The 21,940-nt window shown below is 34.6% G+C and overlaps 1 protein-coding gene across 12 annotated transcripts in view; it reads left to right on the top strand.

The window, feature by feature from the left end:
- LOC131037528 (mRNA cap guanine-N7 methyltransferase 1) overlaps positions 1–21,940 on the top strand; it is a 131,242-nt gene that overhangs the window by 50,040 nt on the left and 59,262 nt on the right. For 7 of the 12 annotated variants that reach the window (XM_057969696.2, XM_057969698.2, XM_057969695.2 and 4 more), the window contains 3 exons: positions 7,551–7,689; positions 13,530–13,594; positions 13,724–13,777. In XM_057969696.2, coding sequence (XP_057825679.2) covers positions 7,551–7,689; positions 13,530–13,594; positions 13,724–13,777 — 258 coding nt within the window. The remainder of the gene's footprint in view (positions 1–7,550; positions 7,690–13,529; positions 13,595–13,723; positions 13,778–21,940) is intronic. The other 5 variants (XM_059207398.1, XM_057969690.2, XM_057969693.2 and 2 more) reach the window with 1 other exon arrangement.

A 21,940-nucleotide genomic window follows, 5' to 3' on the forward strand; every position in this document is an offset into this window, starting at 1 on the left:
GCAGAAGATTCCCCTGTTGTGAACGCAGGGGGATGCTAGGCTGTCCCTGAACCTCCTCCCCCGTCAGTCATGTTTTGGGAAAAAAATTAAAACATCAACAAATTTTATGTCTTGGTGGCATTGCCATTAACCTTCATTTAGCTTGAATGCTTTTATTGGCATGCACTTGTAATGCTGCCATTTTTTGCATCCCTTGTCTTGGTTTGTGCACCTTTAATTATTGTTTGTTTGGTCAGTTTGCCCTTGCCGAGGCAACTTTTTTGTTTTCATGGTTTCTCCTCATTTTTTCGCATGTTTGAACAAAAGTTATCACATACATTAATATTTTAGAATATAATTAATCAATATGAAAACAATGCTGCCTTTTGATTAGAAGAATGAAGGATGGAGCCTCACTCCATGTGCGCTGAAAATTACAATTTTTTTAGCATATATATATATTTTTTAAAGCTTGTAAAATTTATACTAATTTCATATTAAATCATTCTAGTGTTAAATTGTATAGGTATAATTTATCACATCATGCATTTAATGGATTGGAATCTCAAAGGAATTTCAGTGATCACAAGCTCCAATATTTAGCACATAACGTTTAAATATTTTATATAGATAGATATATTTATAATATATGTAAATGAAATTATATATAGATATTTTTTTTTTAAAGCTTGTAAAATTCATATTAATTTAATATTAAATCATTCTAGGGTTAAATTTTATAGGTGTAATAGATTGTGTCATGCATTTAATGGGCCGGAATCTTGAATGTACTTTGGTGATAGCAAGCTTTAGTATCTAGCAAAAATATTAAATATTTGATATATAGATAATATTTAATCTAATAATATATAAATACAGATTTGCTAAAAAGTTTTTGGGGTTGAATACCAGAAGGGGAATCTGAAGAATTCGTGTGAGCTGGATTCAATTGAGTGTGGTCACCACTTCCTGGTAGTTGTGCCTTGAAAGAGTGATTAGGGGAGCCGTTTTTTTGTTGCTGTAGATTATTTTTATTTCTGAGGAAGCCGTTCCTTCAGTGAGTACCTTTTCTACAAGAGAGGGTGTATATCTGTTGCTGGGTGACTGTGATACATTTTTCGATTAAAAACATGAGTTAGCAGAAAATGCATGTTGTTGCAGTAATTATGGATGGTTACAGTTCTGACTAATTCACATTGATTTTTGAAGAAATCTTGTTTAAGTTGCAGGAGAATGTTTAGTATTATACTTCTGTGTGGTTTCAATCAGTTTGGATTAAAAAAATATCTGAAGGTTGAAGTTGGTGCTTCTGTTCTTAGAAGTTGGTGTTTTGAAAGGGTTGGTGCCCTTTGTGAGTTGAAGCTCACCGTTCTATTGATTGGGTTGGTGCCCATTTGCTGAGTTTAATAAGAAACTTTTATGCCATGGTTTTTCACGAGAAAAAATTTGTGTTCTTGTTTTGTTTTATGCTTGCACTTGGTAAGGGGGCGCCTTGATACTATTTGAAGTTTCCAAGCCATTGGGAGGTGGAGAAATGAATGCTAGAAGAGTCATGAGGACATTTTTGGAGCTCTACCTATTGTACCAGCGCCCATATCAAACTTGTATAAGTTTGATTTTGATTACAGTCTGATATATCCTATTTTCAGTGAGATTTGGTGAATTTTGGCATGATTTGAAGTGGTTATTCAGTCCTTGTTCATGCTGGGTGTGTCAGATGATTGTGGCAAAGATTTTTGAGTGTTTGCTTGCTGTTCAGACTTGTCGCAGCATGTCTACAGAGCAATATTGGATCTGTACCAGTATAAAAACCATCTACAATTGAGGTACATCGCTGTTGTTTTAAGTTGGGTGAGTTTGTTCATCATTTGAGGTTCATTTTGGGGTGTTTCAACTGTTTCCTTTTACAGCAGCACTTTATATCAGCAACTAGTCCTCTTTTTTTTTGGTGTTCATAATGCATATGTGCTAACCTTGTAATGCTTCAGATGGTTAGTACCACTGAATTTTATCTTTTCTATGCATTCTATGTTTTAACACTAGATGTTAGTACCGGCAATGAGGAGTTGTTAATGCTGATGTACTTACCCTACTGAACAAGAGGTTTAATTGTATAAGCTTTCCCACTGAATAAGTGGATGTGCCCCTTTCAATCACCATTTGATAAGTGGAAAAAGCTTGTTCATTTATTTCAGTATTGTATAGGCTTTTCCACTGAATAAGTGGAAGTGCTCCTATAATTCTCATTTCTCATTGAATAAGTGGATGCTTACTTCTTTTTGTACTGCATATGTACTCCATTGAATAAGCGGCATTGGCTACATTTTCGGCCTAGTGCTTTAATTTAAGTTGCTGCTTTATGTTTAATTGTAATCCTAAAGACTGTATGCTTTCACCTTGCCTATCACGAGAATTGGTTGATCAAAAAGTGGAGAGGAAGTTTCATTAGATTTTACTTTCAGTTGGAAGTTATTTTCAAAAAAATTAGAGCTATATATTACATTCTTTTCTATTGATTTTACATCAGGGTTTTGTTTCAGATACTTATTTGAATTCTGCTCTAGCTTTAATCTATTAAAATATTGTAATGTTTCTATAATGATCATCTTAGTTGTTGAAGTTGGTATTTAGAAACTTCTAATTAGGTCTTTCATGTTTCTATTTATGATTGTTTCCATTATGGAAAGATCGTCTCGTGTTCTCTATTTAAGGAGTCTTTTGTCGCCTTTGTAAAGATTGAATTGTGAATTATTATAACATGGTATCAGAGTGGGTCTGGGTCTAACTCCCTGATGGGAGGCCTAGGGTTATGAGAATGTGTTGAAATCTCTCCAAAAAAAATTTTTTAATCGAATTTTTTTTTATGAAAAAAATTTGTGGGTGCCTTTTTCGTAAGGCAACTGTTCTCCACTCAAAGGGTTTTCTTTTTTTTTTCCACTGCTTCAAATGAGCCTGTGATTTCTGCATTTGGTTTCTTTTCGCGACGTCTTCTTTTGTGTGTGGTTGTGTTTCAATGTCTTTTGCAACTGTGCAAGATCCTGGTCATGTTTCTTTTTTTTCTCGATGTATTGATTTTGTATTGCCATGTGAAGGGTCTGCCAAGGGTTTCCTCCTGAATGCCGGGTGTATGTAATTTTCTACTTGATCTAGGGTTTGCATTTTATGTAATTTTTTCCCTAAAAAAATTATTCTGGGTTTTTATAATTTTTTTCCTCAAAAATCGTATCTGGGTTTTTTGATATTTTCCACAAAAATTCATGGAAGGGTTTGTTTATTTTTCCACAAAAATCGTGGTTTTTTGCAGTCTGTTTTGGGTTGTCTAGCTCATTTGCAATGGCCGTTTGGCGATTTTCCCACAAAATCGTGGTTTCAGATTTTTGCCAATTTTTAGTCAACAAAAATCAATGTTTTTTGAGAACCTGATCTTTGTGTCTCTCGATAAAGGGAGAGACAGCTGTGTTACTCAACATTGGGATTGTGGTTATCTTGGTCGTCTCCGGAAGTTTTGCAGAACCAGGGAGCGTCTCAACAACAGGCTCATGTTGCAGAGCGTTCTAAAGTGTAGGGGGTAGCCTTCTTTGCATTTGTGACCAAATGACCTACAAATTCTGTCTTGTCTTCTGTTGGGTAGTTAGAACGATGACCACTGACGGAGGGTATTAAAATATTGTAATGTTTCTATAATGGTCATCTTAGTTGTTTAAGTTAGTATTTAGAAACTTCTGATTAGGTCCTTCGTGTTTCTATTTATGATTGTTTCCACTTTCCATTATTGAAAGATCATCTTGTGTTCTCTATTTAAGGAGTCTTTTGTCTCCTTTGTAAAGATTGAACCCTGAATTATTATAACATAATCTTTATGTTGGGCAATCATTTTAACTCTGAAAGCAAACATGTACTTATTAAGGATTTGGCCTTTCATGTAGGAGGTCATCCTCCAAAGCCCAGATTTTACTCAGCACAACATATAAAATAGACTCCCTTGAATTAGTTAGTGTTTTTGTAGTGTACAGCTTTGTAAGGCCCAGGTTTGCTCAGGGTATGACAGTGGCCTGTTGGACTGCACTGGCTATGTCTAAATATTTAAATCAGCCTTAAGCATGATCCAGACCTACAGGCTGAGGCCATATACTAAGTGAACCTGGCAATATCTAGACCAGGATCTGTATTCGGTTCATAACACAGGTGAAATTTAATTTTTTAGTCCATCAGTTCGTTCCTTTAGCTGCTCCAAAGTCCAATACAGGAGCTAAATACCCTTTTTTAGCTATTTTTTTTTTCTGGAAAGTTCAAAGTATGTATGTAAACCAGTCATGAGGGAATACAAAGGGCTAGATCAATCTAACTACTAGTCTGCCAGATTTCACTTATTATTTAGACCTTAAAATTTGTATCATGTTTCCATTTGAAGTTTACTTATAAGGTATGCTAAATACACTTGAAAGTTAGAGATCCTTATATCCTAAATACTGTTTTCCCCTGATTATGTCACACAAACTGATTCGTTTAGGAAGCACTAATATTATCTAATATAAAACCCAATGATAGAATAAAAAATGCTCTTTGCTTGGGGCAGATAATCCTTACTGTAATCAACTAGTTTCTTTCAACTAGTAGCTTAGCCAATGCAGTACACGAGACTTTAAGGAGTGTGACAAGCCTTGATTAATCACTTCCTAAAAATAACAAATATGGCTATTTATAGTTTTCATCCACAAGATCCACCATCTGACATATCTTTTAGTGTCTACAGCCTTCATCATCTCTTTCCTATTAACATCAAACCTGCGGCTTTTTTCACCAATAGGTAAATATTGGGACATCCAGTCCACTGAATTCTGCCTACTGAATAATTCGTGGCATAATAATAGTACCAAAAGTTGTGCCAACAATTAGAACTTGCCTAGCAGCATTTAAACAACTAGTTCATCACTTTGTCAATCATAAGAGTGGCCAACTATTGGTAACCATCTTCACTAGTACTTTTTTCTGTATTTTTTGCCATCTCAAGAATATACCCTTCTAGCTCATGCTCCAAAATATAGCTGCCTGAAGACATGTTTGGTGACTCCTTTCATATCATCTGCTGACAATTGAGTTGTGCCAGTGAGATTCAAAGCCTTATTTGAACTCTTTCTTGCATAATACGACCTGCCCAGCATTAATACCCTTAAAATCTAATCTATAGTAAGTTTCAGAAGAAAGAAGTTTCAAGTGTTAAACAAGTGGGGAAAAAGTCATGTCCCAGCTACTAGTTTTAAGAAAACTACAATGCCACCTGCTACAGGTTAATAGGGAAAGAAGGAATGGTAAAATAAATCATGTTGTTGCATGCAAATGATCAAAGTAGTTGAATGGGACTGAAAGTTACTGCCAGTTAAAAATAGTTTGTCTAAAGGGCTTGCCTAAAATGTTCCCCAGTGAAGACAGGAAGAAAACGGCTAATTAAAGGGTTAAAGATAAAAAGATAAGGATAGGAGAAAAAGATAAACCTGGACATCCTTAGTGTGTAATGTGTACAAAAACTCATCGCAAAAGGTCTGCAGTGTTCTGTACACTGCATTATGTCATCAGAGTGTGGAGGCTATAGTCATATATTACTTAGTTTTCTTCCAAAATGTCTGCCAATCTTTTTATTAGAATGTTATGTACTGTCGAGTGAGGTTGAAGCTAGTCTTGCAGAAACATGAAATCCAATGGAAACAGTCTTGTGTTAAATCTGACTGGAAATATCTCAAAACTCATTTCTCTAGTTAAACAGTTGTCGTATTTAACTCACTAGAATACTTTATAGCAAATTGTTCCACTAGTAAAAGAGTTTTAAAACTTAATAGAAAATTGAATGGCAGGATAGCATATTCTTAGAAAGACAGGATCTTATTGGTTGTTTCCGTTTTTCAATATTAAGTTTGCATATTAATATTATTAGTTTTTAGTAGATACTACATACTCTTCTCAAAGAAAACCTACAAGTCTTCTTGGTATTTATGCATATTTTTAACTCCTTAAGGAAGCAGTAGAATATTCAACTGACCATGCCATTATCCTTTAGTGATGTCTCTGAACCTAAATAAATGTCTGAAGAAAGCTCCTTTGATGATTATCCCTCCATGTGATCTTTGGAACAAAAAATGGAATTTGTTGCTTCATTTGATTGTTGAAAGGAATAATCATGAGGAAAACCAGATTCAAGGAGAGGGACACACTCCCTGTACCATACCCACAGCTCACAGTGACTGATTAATTATATAACGTTGTACCTTTATTCATGTACCCTCTTACCCTATTAAAAAGTGACACTCCCATCCCCTTAACAATATTCCATTTATGATAAAATGTTGCATGTTATACTTGATAGGATTCTTGACTAACTATTCTTGGAAAGGCAAAACCAATTTATGAGGAAAAAAATGCCAAATCTTGAATTGAGGATGAAAACTAAAAGATTGACATGATACATATTTAGCAGCTTCATTTGTTACCATAATTAAATTTTTATATAGGATTTGCGAGCCTATTGAAAGAATCAATTTGAATCCATTTTGGTCTCCAACCCTCTTTTTCCATTCTTATAACTTTCTGAGCCTATCGAAAGAATCAATTTGAATCCATTTTGGTCTCCAACCCTCTTTTCCCATTCTTATAACTTTCCGTGAAGATGAATTGCAACTCTGGATTATTATATTAGCAAGTTTGTGTATCTTTTAACTATCTTCTTGGCAGCATTGACCTCCATACGATTGATGGGCTGTAGTCAAATTCTGTATTATCACCTTGAAATCTAACAACCTAGGATTTATCAGACTGAAGGGGTGAGTAACAAGGAGAATGTTACAACTGGTGTTTACAGTCCTCGTACAAAAAACTTACATAAGGTTGTTGATTCTAGAATAACTAAATAAAGGTTTTAGTAAACCTCCTCAAAAACAGGATTTGGGTTTGGACCAACCATTACTCTTCAGGATCTGAATCCAGGAGAAGAGAAGGTAGAGAATATTGAAGGCAAAAAGGACAGCAAAAGGCCACAAAATTTAATATTGAGGTAAAATGTAGAAAAAGCTAATTCTGAAAAAGAAATATTTTTTTTCATAATAATGGTAGTTAGGTTCTTGAGGATTGCTACATCATCAATTTTACATGGTTTGTGTGTGTGTGTGTATGCAATCCTTGTTTTATAGCTTAGTTGAGAGCTTTGTTGTCTACTGGCCAATGACTTATTTACTTTCATAGTAACATGCTAACCACAACAAATGGAGATACTCCTTTAGATCAGAAAATGGAGGGATGAGTCCAAGTTAAGAATATTCTCCAATTTATTACAGTAAAACAGATTATAACTGGATTTAAATGTCACAGTGACTGTTGAACATGCTTTCTTTTTCCTTTGTATATAGTAGTTGCAAAAATGCATCAATTACCTTGCTCTTCAATAGGTTGTTGCATGTGGAAATTTGTGTCTTTCTAGAACATGTGATGTTATTTTGACAAAGTAGCTGCATAATAATGTTTCATGCATATAAGCTTAAGTGCTTGTTTATGGCCCTTATGTTTTGGACTCTTGAATGATACAGTTTGCCTTGCACTACTCTTGGTCAACAAAGGAACGTGCACGGCGAGCTTTGTTAAATGTATCTACATTGCTTCGTCCAGGAGGCACTTTTGTTGGTGTTATGCCGGATGCAAATGTGATTGTTAGAAAGCTACGTAAAGGTACCCATTTCTTCTTAGTAAAGTTTGCATTGGTAGTTACTAAGTGGATTGAATAGACTTGTACTCCATAATCTTATATTTCCATAAGAAATTCTATAGGAGTAGACAATATGCTCACAAATATTAAATTAATGTCTCATTATGCTGAGTGGATTCTTATTAGTGGTTTAGTCTGGTTCGAATTGTTTCAAAATTCCATCATATTTTATGATTCAGGAAAACATGTCTTCCCATAAATTCTTATGGGGACATGTCATTATGATTTGGTTCTAGTGGGACGAAAGAGACAAGTGATTAAACCATAGTGCGTGCTTTCAAAAACATATTTGGATCATAGGTAGTTGAAAGAGTCAGAAATGTAATATTATGCGAGTTATATTGATCATTTAAATCGACTTTCTATCTTTTCACCTTAAGAAATAAAGGTTTTTTATAGAATAAGCATATTGACTGGTTGTCTTAGTAAACAAGGATAATAAGGGAAGGAATACATGCCTATTTCCAGTGGTTGCAAGTAAATACATGAAATCATAATGATAAAACATTCATTGATCCCTATGTAAAACTGTAAAAAAATATACCTTTAATAAAATACCTTAGTATGGTGACAAAGTCCAGTAATTGTCTCTTTGAGATGGGAATTTGAAGGCTTTTGTCAAAACCAGTCTTGTGCTGAAAGCCCATCTTGAAGCAAGATTTCTGTAATTTTCTGGCTTTTATTACCAGCTGTTTGCAAAAATGTCTTTCAAGTGGAAATTCGATCCCTATAGGGACTATTTAGTCCTTAAGAAAATTCATTTTGTCCCTATAGATTTGCTCATATTTTGCAATTTAGTCTTGAGTGGAGGTCCGATAAGTATAAAGACAAAATTAGTCCTTATGAATTTTTGTTATTCCTTTGCAAGCATTTCACTTAGCTAGAGGTTCAACCTCCATAGGGACTGATTATTCCTCATGAAAATTCATCTTTCCTTTGCACTTTTATTCCAAGGGGGAAAATCAATAATGATAGGGACAATTTTGTCCTCGTGAAATTCATAGTACCTTGCGAGTAATTTTCTCGGTGGAAATTCGACCTCCATAGGGACAAAATTAGTCCCTATAAAATTTCTTACTTCTAATGCAAACCGCCATAGGTAATTTTATTTCTAGCCTTGGAGTGGAACACTGAACCTCATAGGGACTTCTTGATCCTTATTTTTTTTGTCCTTATGAAAATGCATTTAGATCTTGTTCATATATTGTTGGAGGATTGATCTCTATAGGGACAAGTTAGTCCCTATGAATTTGGTCATAGTGAAGGTCTGTTTTCATAAGGACTTGTTGATCCATGACCTTGCTTAGACTTATTTTGCCTCCTTTCATCCTTTACCTAGAGTAGAAATTCGAATTCCATATAGATAAAATAGATCTTTAATTCACTTGATTATGAATTTCCTTTGCTTACATTCGCATTGCTTGTCCAAAATTACTTTGTTCATTCAATTCCCCATGTGGAAAATCGATTTTCTTAGGGACTTTTCTCCTATTCATCAGAAAGTCCACAATCAATCTTGCAATAATTTCATCACTAAGCTTAAAGAGTAGAAACTCAACCCCTATGAGGACAAATTCAAACCAAGACAAATTTACACCTTGGATGACTTCCTTGCAATTTCGCAACCTTAACAACATTTCCTAATTGATTGAATCAACCTCCCCTCACAAGTAAAGGCTAACGACTATGGAAACTATTGCCATTCCAAGACAACCTAAGCAAAACATCAACCTAAAAAGAGGAAAAGTGGGGGTCCCCATATGCAATGGGTCGATGTGTGGAAACGTCACAACATCTAGCGCCACCTCGAATAAATGTTCTTGAACATTTCAAAGATAAAGACTCAATCCATACCTAGAACCTTAGGATGATTCAACCCAACCTATCAAGAGACTAGGAAAAGTACTCAAAAGGAAAGAAGAATCCCGAACCGGATCAAGGCACTTGGTCTTTGATTACCCAAGTGTGTGCAAATGATAATTGTGACTAGCTACATGAGTAGTCCAAACTCCAAAAGCATCTTGGATAGAGCCTTGTGGCCAACGAGCGTCCATAGCTCCAACGAGGTTATTGTTGTAATCTCACGAATATTTTCATTCATTTTTTTCTTTTCTTGTCTTGATTTTTCCTTTTCTTTCTCATTTTTCTTTCCTTATTTTGATGCTGCTTTATTTTTCAACTTTTCGTACTTGATTTTTCCTTATTTTGATACTGCTTTATTTTTCAAGCTCACTTGGGTTTGAGAATCATAGTGACGTTGAAGCAGGATTTAAGATTTTCACTAGCCATGACTTCACCTAAGAAACCACAGTGACTCAGAGCAATTAAATTGTGTAAAATATAGTAATTAGAAGATTTCAGTATTGAGACACAATAAGGGATTTCCTTCCGATGAAATTGAAGAGGAACAACTTGGATTCTAAAGCACTTCAGAAATATATATCTAGGAAATTGACTGAACATAAGATCCAAAATGTGCCAGTGCATGTTGAAAACAACAGAAACGCCTTTCTCACAAATGAAGGCTCCCACTTAGGACACCTACACTAAGCGAACCACCCAAAGCAAACTAAAACTAAAAGCCAACTAAGCTAAAGCAAGCAAACTACTTGAGCCACCTAACAATTTCGAGCCAAATGACTCAAAGCAAATTAAGAACAAGGCTCAACAAAACAACCAAACTAAAACACACCCAAAAGAAAACCTACTCTAAACCTAAACTATATACAAGACTCCTAGACCGGACACAACTCAAAAAACCGACATATATACAAGACTTCAAGTGGTTTCTTAGAATGTGTAACATGAGCATGGCAAAAGTGATTGGCCGAAGTTGGGCAAATTCATCCTTAAACTCAGAGAAGCAGACTCACAAAACATCTCTCGTACTCAATTAGTTCCTCATGCAAGATGATCAATTGTGGCAATTTATTGGGTCCATGGTCAATCCAAATGCAAGTTGTTTTTCCTAACTCCCCATAATCAAATTCATAGCATTCAAAATTAAGAGCAGGTAAAGAGACAACCTGCTGTGTTTCATCTTCAAAGGGAGATCCTAGCGTGCTATGCACCAACTCATCATATGGAAAGGGATCCTCAGCTGCTTCAAGAGGTCGGCATTGGTGATGTACAATTCCACGAGCATACACAACATGCTGATTCTCACTTGCAAGTTCTTAAAATAAACTTAGCGCATACACAACATCCTTATGCAACTCTATGAGCATATCTTCAAAAATTAGGGACTCCTTGATAGGTTGATATTCGAAAATTTCCTCTAGTTGATCCTCAAATACAATCTCAGGCGATATTTTATTGTCAAGCAATATCTCGGGAGGCCAGAGTTGACGATGAATCATATCACTCGCCACAACTTGATTTTCTTGAATTTTTTTTTGCAGTAATTCCATTTGTACTTCCTCCATGAGATCTTTCAGCGCCCTTTGAAATAGCATTGTGGCAATGACGCTTGAAATTTCTTACAATTTGTTCTCAAGAATCACTTTTTGTATCATGAACGAATATTCTTCAAGGAATTCCTCCTCTTGCAATGGGCTTTGCTCCTTGATTGTTGAATCAAAACTTTGATCATTACTTATCACTACCTCTTTAGCTTGAATGTTTTCCTCACTACATCTTTCCTTGGGTGCAAGGTATGCAAATTTGTTTTCCACAGTAGCAGGTTGACTGTCAAGCTCAATTATATTATCTTCAATGCCGGATGATGTGTAACACTTCCTTCTTTAGATTTCAAGCTGATTTGTTGGAGGTGAGCTTTCCACGATTTTTCTAGTGTACATTTTTGATAATTCCTCCAAACTCAACTGCACTCTAGCCTGGTGAATAGCTTCCATGCATGATGCACATGTGCAATCGGAGTGGGGTGCATTATGAATCCTGCACCAGCAAGGGAGCAGGATTCCTCTACGCACAGGGTTGTCTAGACTGTGGATATGCTTTTTGTCTTCTCTTGTATGTATATCCATAGGATTGACAAATGGAGTTACGAAAGGAATCAACAGAGAAGAGGTGAAAACGTGACAGTACTAATGCATGAAAAAAACAAACTCATGTCATAGCAATATAACCAAACAGTGAAGAAATCAGGTTTTTTGTTGTCATGATGTATCAAGTGCACACCAGATGAAAGAGAGGGCATTTCAAAAGGTTAAGGGTTGTGATTCTCTCATTAGGAGCACACTTATGAATGGGAAACGTCTTCCTTTTCAAAAAGTCTTGAGACACCTATTCAGGGGTTCACTTGCAAATTGAAAGTATCAGTCAGCAAATAAGAAATCAGTCCTGATTGCATTATGAGGTGTACCCAACAATGAGGAAGAATGGGCTTCACAACAAATTATCATCACTATTTTTAGGCATGTTTTTGATTAAAGAAGGATGCCTACAATAGCAAACTTGGTTTTCATTTGGCAAAGGATCAAACAAGTTTAGATTAATTTTGCAAAATCTGTTTTTACACTGAGGGGCACACCTGGAAACAGAAATAAATTTGACTTTACAGAGGGTAGTATTCCATTGTGAGGCATGCCCTTCTATGAAGCGAAACAAGTTTTTATAGGTAGAATTCATGTTTTCTTTGTTGGACAGGCATCTTATAAGGTAGTAAGCACTTAACTTTTCAAAGAATATAATTGCATTATCATGCACACACATATAGGCCAACAGGGTTTGAGGTGAAAAAAAGCATGATCTATATATACGTATATCCTTGATTAGAGGCCAAACAGTATTTGTTTCAAAGCAGAATGTATTAATAGAATGTGTCATTCACCAATCTTGATCTTGCAAAAAATTGAATAGATCATAAATGTGTGTGTGTGTGTGTGTGTGTGGAACTGTGCTTGAACCAGGAGACCTGTCTTTAAATGAAAATTCAAACAAGAGGAAGAGCAAAATATATTTGATAGATAGAGGGTGGCTGATATGGGAATAAACTTTTGTTCACATAAAGCTTCAGCCTTCGACTACTTATATTTTTACTTTAACAGAATAGCAGGGAATTGTGGTATAACACCGGTATTTCAATCTATACAGCAGCAGACATTACCAGCCACAAATTCAATCATAAAAACCCATCTTTTCTTCTATTCAGCAGAAAAATCAATAAAGTCATCGGGAGACAAAAGGAAAATGTTAATAGGGTCTTCATTTCATTGGATGATCATTATATGCTTGAGCATGAAATTTTTTCTTACCATTGAGTTTTAGGGTACCCACACAATCACCTAGAAGCATTAAGAGAAGAAATTTGTAAAACTCACAAACACACATATATATATATAGATTTGTAACTTATATTCATGATACTATGATGTGCATTGAACTCCTTTTTTGATCTATAAATGAAGAAAAAACTACTTGTTTTCTTCAAATTCAGTTGTAAACTTGTATGCATGCTTTTAAGATTGTTTTACAAATGTATACATTTTTTTAAATGTTTGGAAATTTTGCCGATTCTTGAGTCTAAGTGAAGTATTAGGTTTGCCAAATTTGTGCCCAGTTTGAATTTTAGAACTATGAATTAACTAATTTTACTGAAGCAAGTAAACTTTCCAAGTCACGATTGTACAAAAATATGTTTTCCTAGATATGCCCAATAATTTTTGCTATATGTGCCCAATCATTTTTGCTACTTCAAAATTATTTTACTGGTTTTTTTTCGACTCACCATTATTTAATGTTGTAGAAGTGTACTATTGCAGTTCATATTTATTCAAAACTGCTAATGATTGAAGGTAGTACGTATACAATGTTCAATATTTTCTTTTTGACTTTACTGCAGCTGATGGGCTTAAGTTTGGGAATAGTGTTTATTGGATATCTTTTGACGAGAAATATGCTCAGAAGGTATGACATATCAGAGTCTTTTCTGCCCTAAGTGTCTATACTAAGCAATGATGCACTTGTAGCTCATTATATGTAGATATCTATTTTAGATTGTTATTTGACATCTGGCTTTCCCTTGTTAATATTTAGCAGAAGTTCAAGTTATCAAATCCTTATGGGATTCAGTATACGTTTCACCTTGAGGTATAAAACACAATTGCTCTCTTTGAGTCTTTTCTTTATATATATGTTTTTCTGTAACCTATTTGAACTATATGCTTCAATAACCGTGTTTGGGAAAAGAAAATAAAATTGGAAAGGAAATGTCTCTTCTTGCATACAAAATTGTTTCTGTTAGAAAAATTACTGCTTACTGATTCCTAGGTCCTTTTGCGCACTTGAAAGGCAGATTAGGGAGGAGATGCCATGATAATATATTGACCACTAGGACTGGTAAATTACAAAACTGTCAAAGGAAGCTATGCATCCTTTTATGCTTGTGGATTATATATTTGCTGGAATGTGAATATAATTGAATATATTGAACTAAACCTTTTTTTTTTCCATTGTTCCTTTGGACCAATGATGATCTGGAGTTCATTCTAAGTCAAAGATCTTCTTTCCCTTGTTTGCCAGACTATTGACGATTCCAAGCAAGAACTTACTGGGCAAGCTTTTATCCTCAGACAGTTTATGGAGATGCAAGCTGAAACATACTCTTTAGTGATATAATCTTTGTAGTAGGTCGCTTATTTCAACTTGGCAAAGATATTTTTTGACAAGTTTGATTATACAGTTATAGGAAATTTCTTTGTGATTGTAGAAACATGGAAAATTTCCCAGTCTATTGTCTTTTATAGGGGTATTATTATTTCATTTCAAGAGAGAATTGCACATCCCAAAATTCCAAGTTTTTTTATAGATAATTTCCACATGTATTTTGATGAAAATAAGACTTCCCAAGGAGATATGATATCCTCTTTCCTTTATATAAGTTAAGACTTAATTTTGTGACCTTAATGTTTCTAGGCTTTTGATGTCTTTGACAATCCTTTTATATAAGTAATGCATACCTTTTGTATTTTTATCAATTTTGCAAAGTCCCACTTTTAATTTTTTCTTGGATATCGAACTTGGATTTTTTGAAGCCATCGTCTCCTTAATAGTTTAGAGGTAGGAACAAAGTACCTTGAATACCCTTTATGGTGGTATGTGTAGATTTGTACTAACATTTAAGACAATTAAAATAGATTGCCTTTATATAACTCAATGAGGGAAATTTGCAATTGTCTATTAGTTGATGATACGTATTCGGGAAAATTGGTTTATCTTATCAAACTTGAGTTGACATTGCACAGGATGGAAGTACAGTATAAACTTGCATTAGTGCTATATGATTTTCAGTTCTTGCACTGTGTAGGGAAATGCAAGACCAAGAAATAGTGATCATAATTTAATATTATTTTAATTTTTTTATTAAAAAGTTAATCATAGGGAAGCAGAGAAAGAATGTTTGGAAGTACAGTATAAACTTGCATTTAGTGCTATATGATTTTCAGTTCTTGCACTGTGTAGGGAAATGCAAGTCCAAGAAATAGTGATCATAATTTAATATTATTTTATTTTTTTTATTAAAAAGTTAATCATAGGGAAGCAGAGAAAGAATGTTAGAATGGTCAATTCCTGCTGAGATAAATGAGCTTTGGGCTTTGGCAAATCAGAAGCATCTCTAAAAGAGTAGGATTAAGATTACATCAATATGAGCAGCAAGAAGTCTCAAGAAGAAAGAGATCCCAGCAAAATACTATCACTATGAATCAAGGAAAACAGTAAAGTGAAGGAAAGAAAACTCTCGCTATAAAGTAACATGTAAGAGAATATTCCAGTACCATCATAAATTGCTGAAAAGATAATAACTGTCAAAGCTTATGGCAATCCAGAACTCTTAAGAAGCACATTTAGGTGGTAGCCCTGCTTTTGTGGATTTGGACAGCCTTCATTTCCAGGGATTTGGCCCTCCATAGTAGCACCTTCTTTTTCAGAAATGAGCCAAGGAGTGTTTGCAGTATGATGTCTTAAATTGTAGAGGCTGAAATGACAGTCTCCACCTCCCATAAAAGCCTCCATTGTGCTCTTCAGCTTGTAGATGGCTTGGTGTTTGGTACTGATGTGTTGATCGTTTTGCTGCATTGCCTCAATAAGGTGGCACTATTATGTGTCCTATCCTGTTGTTTCATACATTGGTTGGATCAGTGTTTGTATATACAAATGCTTTAGAGCCTCCTACTACAACCAGTTCAGTGTTCAACAAACTCCAGCACTATCTTCTGGGTTTATAACTTTGGCTCACAAACAATTATGGGTATCTCTAGCAGCTGGAGATTAAAAATGCAATAGCAGTTTCTTCATAATTTGATTGCATGAAAAGGACACCCACTAGGATGTATATCTCCTGAGGTTTACATCTCCAAATTGCTAAATTGTGTCAAGATATGTTTTTTGCAGTCAAATAATGATTCTGTCCATCAAGATGATTGCTAAAATACTTTTCTAACACACAACCGATTTTATGCGTGCTGAATAAACAGAGATATGGACTACTTACACAATAAAATGTGATTGTAGATGCTTGGTTTAGCAACAGGGAAAGGAGTTGACTGAAGATTATATTCCACAGGCGGAAGCATATAAGAAGGGAAGTTGAAGATTATGCACTTTACTAGAATTCTTTGTTTATGTCTTACTAAAATTATTAGAAAATGTTTAAATGATATCTTCTTATAGCATTCTGCACGAACTCAGCAGGAGTAAGGCTGAAGTCCAGATCCAAGCCTCCTTTATTGTCATGAAAATTGTCAAGGCTAAGGATCAACTCTCTGATTTGATAGGTGCTTAATATTACTTGTTATATATAAGGGCAAGTTTTTTCTTATGGTCTCAATTTTTCTCACAGTTTCCCTGTCTCTCTAATCAAGTCTATGTTGAATCAAACAAGTGGTCCTATATATATCATTGCTCCAAAGATTGTCTAAGGACACCCTTGGGGACAGAATATTAACTTCTGACGGGCATATAGGTTCCACAACATATACTAAGGAGATGGCCCATCTGGTGTATGGATTCTTATGCAGTAGGTCCACAACGCAGGGCAAAGTCTTAGATGCCAGTCCTGTTTACTTTCTCTAATTGTCTTTATTTAAGATGTTTCTAAGGAATTTATGAATAGCTTCAGTTTGCCTATATGATGTTGAATGTGTAACTTCTCAGCTAATCTCTCACATGTTTTTAAAACATGTCTGATTGTAATATTAAAAAGGATACTGGATTGTGAAGTGATTGGATTAAGTATAAACTTGGAAATTGTAGACCTTTTAGTTGAGGGCAATCATATCGCATGTACCTATTTGGTAAAATACTTGGTGATTGTCATTGTAATGATGAAGGTATGTCTGTTAGAAGATATAGGTGTTGGAAATATTGTCATTGATGTCAAAAGCACTCAGTTGTGATTGTTAGACTCCATCATTGATGTCAAAGGTGAGATTGTATATAAAAGAATGTTTAAAAGGTTGTCATGATTATCATTGATGAAAAATAAGATCAATGTCAAAGGAGAAGTCATACCATTTAGATTTAATAAGAGAAATACAATGATTGTCTTTCTTTTGGAGACACTGGTAGTAGTGCCGATGAAAGAGATGCTGAGCAATTACCATTAAGAAAGGTAGAGAACTTATATTCAGACTAAAGAGCAGTGACAAGGGATTACTCTCAGTGAATGATACAGGAGTGACAAGGAATTATTCTCAGTGAATGATACAGTAGTGACAAGGGATTACTCTCAGATTTGCAAACATCCTCAGAATTCCTCAGAATCAATCTGGTAAAAAGTTGCAAATATCTGTCTATAATTTTAATCAGAGAATCTGATATAATCATGACTGCAATGTGTTCCTGATTGTTATATTGCTTGAATGTAGTTTGCAGCGATTTTATATATAATACATGGTGAGACAAAGTCTGAAGTGCAGGTTAGAAGTAAGATGGGACAGCAAGTAATACTGACAAAAGAACAAGGCACAGTGTAATGACAGAAATGATATTAATTCAGGAAGTGATTAATATAATATAAGCAAGGTTGATTTATTTAGCAACGACTCACATAATATCTCACAAATTTTTAATAATATTACACATTTGATGTAATAAAGGTGGCGGATTAGAGACAACGTTTTAATAATGAACTAATACAAGTCTTAATGACTTGTTCAAACATTGACTTTCTGACCAAACATCACATAAGAAAAGGTGCGTTTATTAAGAAGCTAATAAAGAAGCGATTCAAATATAAGTTAGTTTGAGATGTAAAAAAAATGACGTGGCAATTAAAAGGAATAATTAACATTTAAATTATTCATGAAGAGGTACGATTCATTAAGGAATATAATTCTGTTTTAAGAAAAGTGAAAATTAATTTAACTAAAAGAGATATCAATGGGTATGTTTATAATGAAAGAATGCCTCTCTTAGAAAGAGTCACGATTTTTAGAAGATATAAATAAAAAAGGGGAGATGCAGTTCTTAGTTAAGAGTGAATATGGTGTGTGTGGAGTTTGAAAAGAAAGACAGATTGAAGGTATACACCCAGCGTGTGTAAATAAAAAGAAAGATAATTTTAGAAGAAAATAAAGAAAAATATAACGACTGTTGTCTAAGAGCAGACATAGAAGAAATAAAGTGATAAAGAAGACTCCAATACAGTGTGTTGAGTGAGTGTGTTTGAAAATATGATGTAAGAAAAGAATGTGTAGAGTGTGCTGGGTGTAAATAAGAAGAGATGCGGGAATAAAAGTTAATATCAGATTTGCATCTACAAAGCTATTAATGAGAAGGTAAAATCAAGATCATAAAAGACAGGTAGAAGGCAGATCTGTAAGAAGGATTCATTCCAGATTTATAAAAAGAGTTTATGGAAGGGTTATAAAGACTATATGCTGATATAAAAGAGAAATATATGCAGATATAAAAGAGATGTATATACGATATAGAAGAAGAGTATATGCAGATTTCAAAGAGGAATTCGTGCAGGTACAAAGAAGATGTATATGCAGATATAGAAGAATATGAAGATGGAATTTAAGAAGAGTATATAATTCAGACTTGTTAATGAATGTAAATTGTAGAAATCAAGTTGTCCATCACCAGTTGTAGTAGCAACATTCAGAAGGTGGAAACAAAATTCAGAAGTTGGAGTTGGTGCTCACAAAAATCAGATTTGGGAGTTGGTGGTTCCAGTGGGTTGGTGCTCACAAACAAACTTAGGGGTTGGTGCCTACAAACATTGTAAAAGAAGAAATATAAAAGCATTAATTTGCCATGGTTTTCTCTTGTAAGGGGTTCCACGTATATATCTTGTGTTCTATTTGTGTTCATGGTAGTTAGATTTCATGTGAATGATAATATACAATGAACGTGTTTATGAGATAAGTTATATGATTATGATTAAAGTCGAAAAATTAATAGATTGTTAATATACTGATTCACCCCCCTGCTCTCAGTATATTTGTGTGCTCTTCGATAGGGCTGAATTTTTCAGTAAGATTGAGTTCCCAAGAAGAGATACTATGGGGAATTAATAGGGTGCGAGGGTTGTGAGGGTGTATATATGCTATATTTGTAAGTTTGAAAAGGCGAATGAGTCATTTTCTTGAGTAGGCTATTAATAATCCATGAAGAGAAGCTTTCTTGTGGTAAAGTGGCTACTAATGTGAAATCCACAAAATTTAGAATCAGCTTCTTCAAGGTGAGTATGGGCTTTTTGTTCATGAATTGATCATAGTAACATGCCTTTAGGACTCTGGTAATAAATAATATTGCCAAGGATAACATCAGACTTCATTCTCTGCAACCAACTACAAGGACTTGGTTGCAAGATGCATTAGAGAAAATGATAAGGTTTGATTGTGTTTTTACTTCAAATCTTTCATTGGTCAGTATATTATGAGCTAAGAAAATAGGTGAAGGTGAGGCCATATAACTAACATGTTTTGTTCCATCTGCACTGGTTTAAAGGAAAAAGGTTTTCAAAAACTGGCTAAGCTGATGGGCCAAGTTGTGATAATGCTTGAGGTTTTCAATTTTACTTTCATGCATTTGCTGAATTGATTGGCAACCGAAATAGACAAAGATTTTAAGATTCTTGACATCCAACCATCAGGCAGTGAGGAGGCAAAGGGTAATGGCTTAACGTTTAATTATATCATTAGTCTTCTCAAAGTCAGCATGGAAAGAGAAGCCAAGAGTTTTCCTTGGAGATAGCTTAGGATGACTTTCACACCTTCCTCAGATTGACATTAGCTCCATCAATGTTTACATAAACATATGAATTTGCTGAACTTCAGCTTCTCCTTTAGGTTCTTTAGGTAGTTTATAATGGTCCGTTTAGATTCATCCTTGAATTTTGAAAATTTCTCTAAAATTGACTTTAAAAGTATTGATCAACTATAACTTGCTTGTTGACCAATTTTATGCAAGCAATCTTGAGACTGAAGTTTTGAAGCATCACTGTGTAGCAGCTACTAAATCGTTGTTGCTAAGATAATGAATTAGAAGAAAGAATTTGACTAAAGATAATTACTTAGAAGAAAGAATTTGACTAACATATGGGTGGTGAAGCATATTGGAAGATCTTCTTAGTGGTAAATAAAATGGCAGCACATGGTTTCCTGATAATAATATTATTCAATTCTTAACAAAGAAAAAAATAGATGATAGATAGTTCTTTCTTTTTCATTGGCATCTTGGTAACAAAGTATTGCTCCTTATGAAGTTGGGTCATGAGAGGATACATATTTAACCGTATTCTTATATAGAAGACAATGAAGGAAGGCTAGAGAGAAGCTTTATTGCAATCACGGGTCTGCTGGTACCCCTGACGTTTTGGTCCTTAAACATTTCATGTCCTTTTCTTGACCCACATATGATGTATTTTTGAAACACTTGAAACAATGAGCTGTTTTTGCATTGTTTCCAGGATGTAATTGCAGAAATACACGGGTTGAACATTAAGAACACCTCTAAAAAAACAAATTTTTTAACATAGACTAATATCCCCTAGCCTAACATATGAATTCTCATAATTTTTAGTAAAACTTATCTCATATTCTAACATGTGTGATTTTGGGACTTTTTATTTTGACTATGGGAAATGGCTACATTAAAATTGAAGTGATCAAAGGGTGCACTTCTTTTAGATTTTATAGTTTTAACTCTTGCAAATAGAATAATAATTGTTTATTTTTTCAGAAAAAGGGAAATACACAGTGTTCCACAAGCGTTGGGGAATGGGGGATGGGTTTCCGGGACGGGGGGACAAAGGGCCTAAGTTTGGGGATGGCGGGGGCGTGGCTGGGTGGTGGTGCTGATATAGTTATACATATACTTATAGTACTTGAAAAACTAGTTTTGAAAAGATGTATAACAGTATAAGAATTACATTTCAATTGAAACTATAGGAAATTACTAATTAGTAAAATTTTAACATAGCAAAATTTGAAATACTAAATCTAAATACGAAGATTTCTTGAATGCTAATTGCTAAATATAATTTGACAAATGAAATTGTCAAATTGGAGATTTCTATTATATCGAAAATATGAATATCTGTTGTCATATGAGATATCACAAAGTCTATAAAGATGATTACATGATTCATCATTACAATGAGTAGCAAATTCAGATACTAATAGCAATAGCATTACAAAAGACAAAATGCCAAAATGTTAAAACTCAAAATGTAGTGAATGTTGGTGTTGGAAATAAGCCACACCCGGACCGACGATGGACTGTTCCAAGAGGGGCCAATAGCTCAGTGGTAGAGCACTCCAACAACGTATGGAAGGTCCTAGGTTCGAGTCCTAGTTGGTCCATGTCTTAACATGGTATTAGAGCCACAGTAAAAGAAGATCGTGATCAGATTCTACTAAGCATTCTCTCCTCTTTCTCTCTCTCTCCTTCGAGTAGTATCTCTAAGTCTCGAAAATGGTGAACGGTCTTAAAGTTGAAGATAGGCTTGAAGGCTCATCCAAACTTCACCTCATGGAAGTTTAGAGTGTTCATTGCACTTGAATAAAATGATCTTCTTCAATTCGTGGAGGAAAAGGATTTATCCGAACCTGAAGATCATGAGGAGAAGCTTCAATTTAAGAAAAAATGCCATCAAAGCAAAAAAGATATTAATCGACTCCATGAGGGATCACTTGGTGCCTCTCATCTCCAAGATGACAACTGCAAGAGATATGTTCAAGAATACGAGATTAACAATGCAAGTAGGGCTCTTGTCTTGAGGTAACAACTCCACCAAGTAAA

Source organism: Cryptomeria japonica, chromosome 6 (assembly GCF_030272615.1).
Source record: "Cryptomeria japonica chromosome 6, Sugi_1.0, whole genome shotgun sequence".
Classification (NCBI taxonomy): Eukaryota; Viridiplantae; Streptophyta; class Pinopsida; order Cupressales; family Cupressaceae; genus Cryptomeria; species Cryptomeria japonica.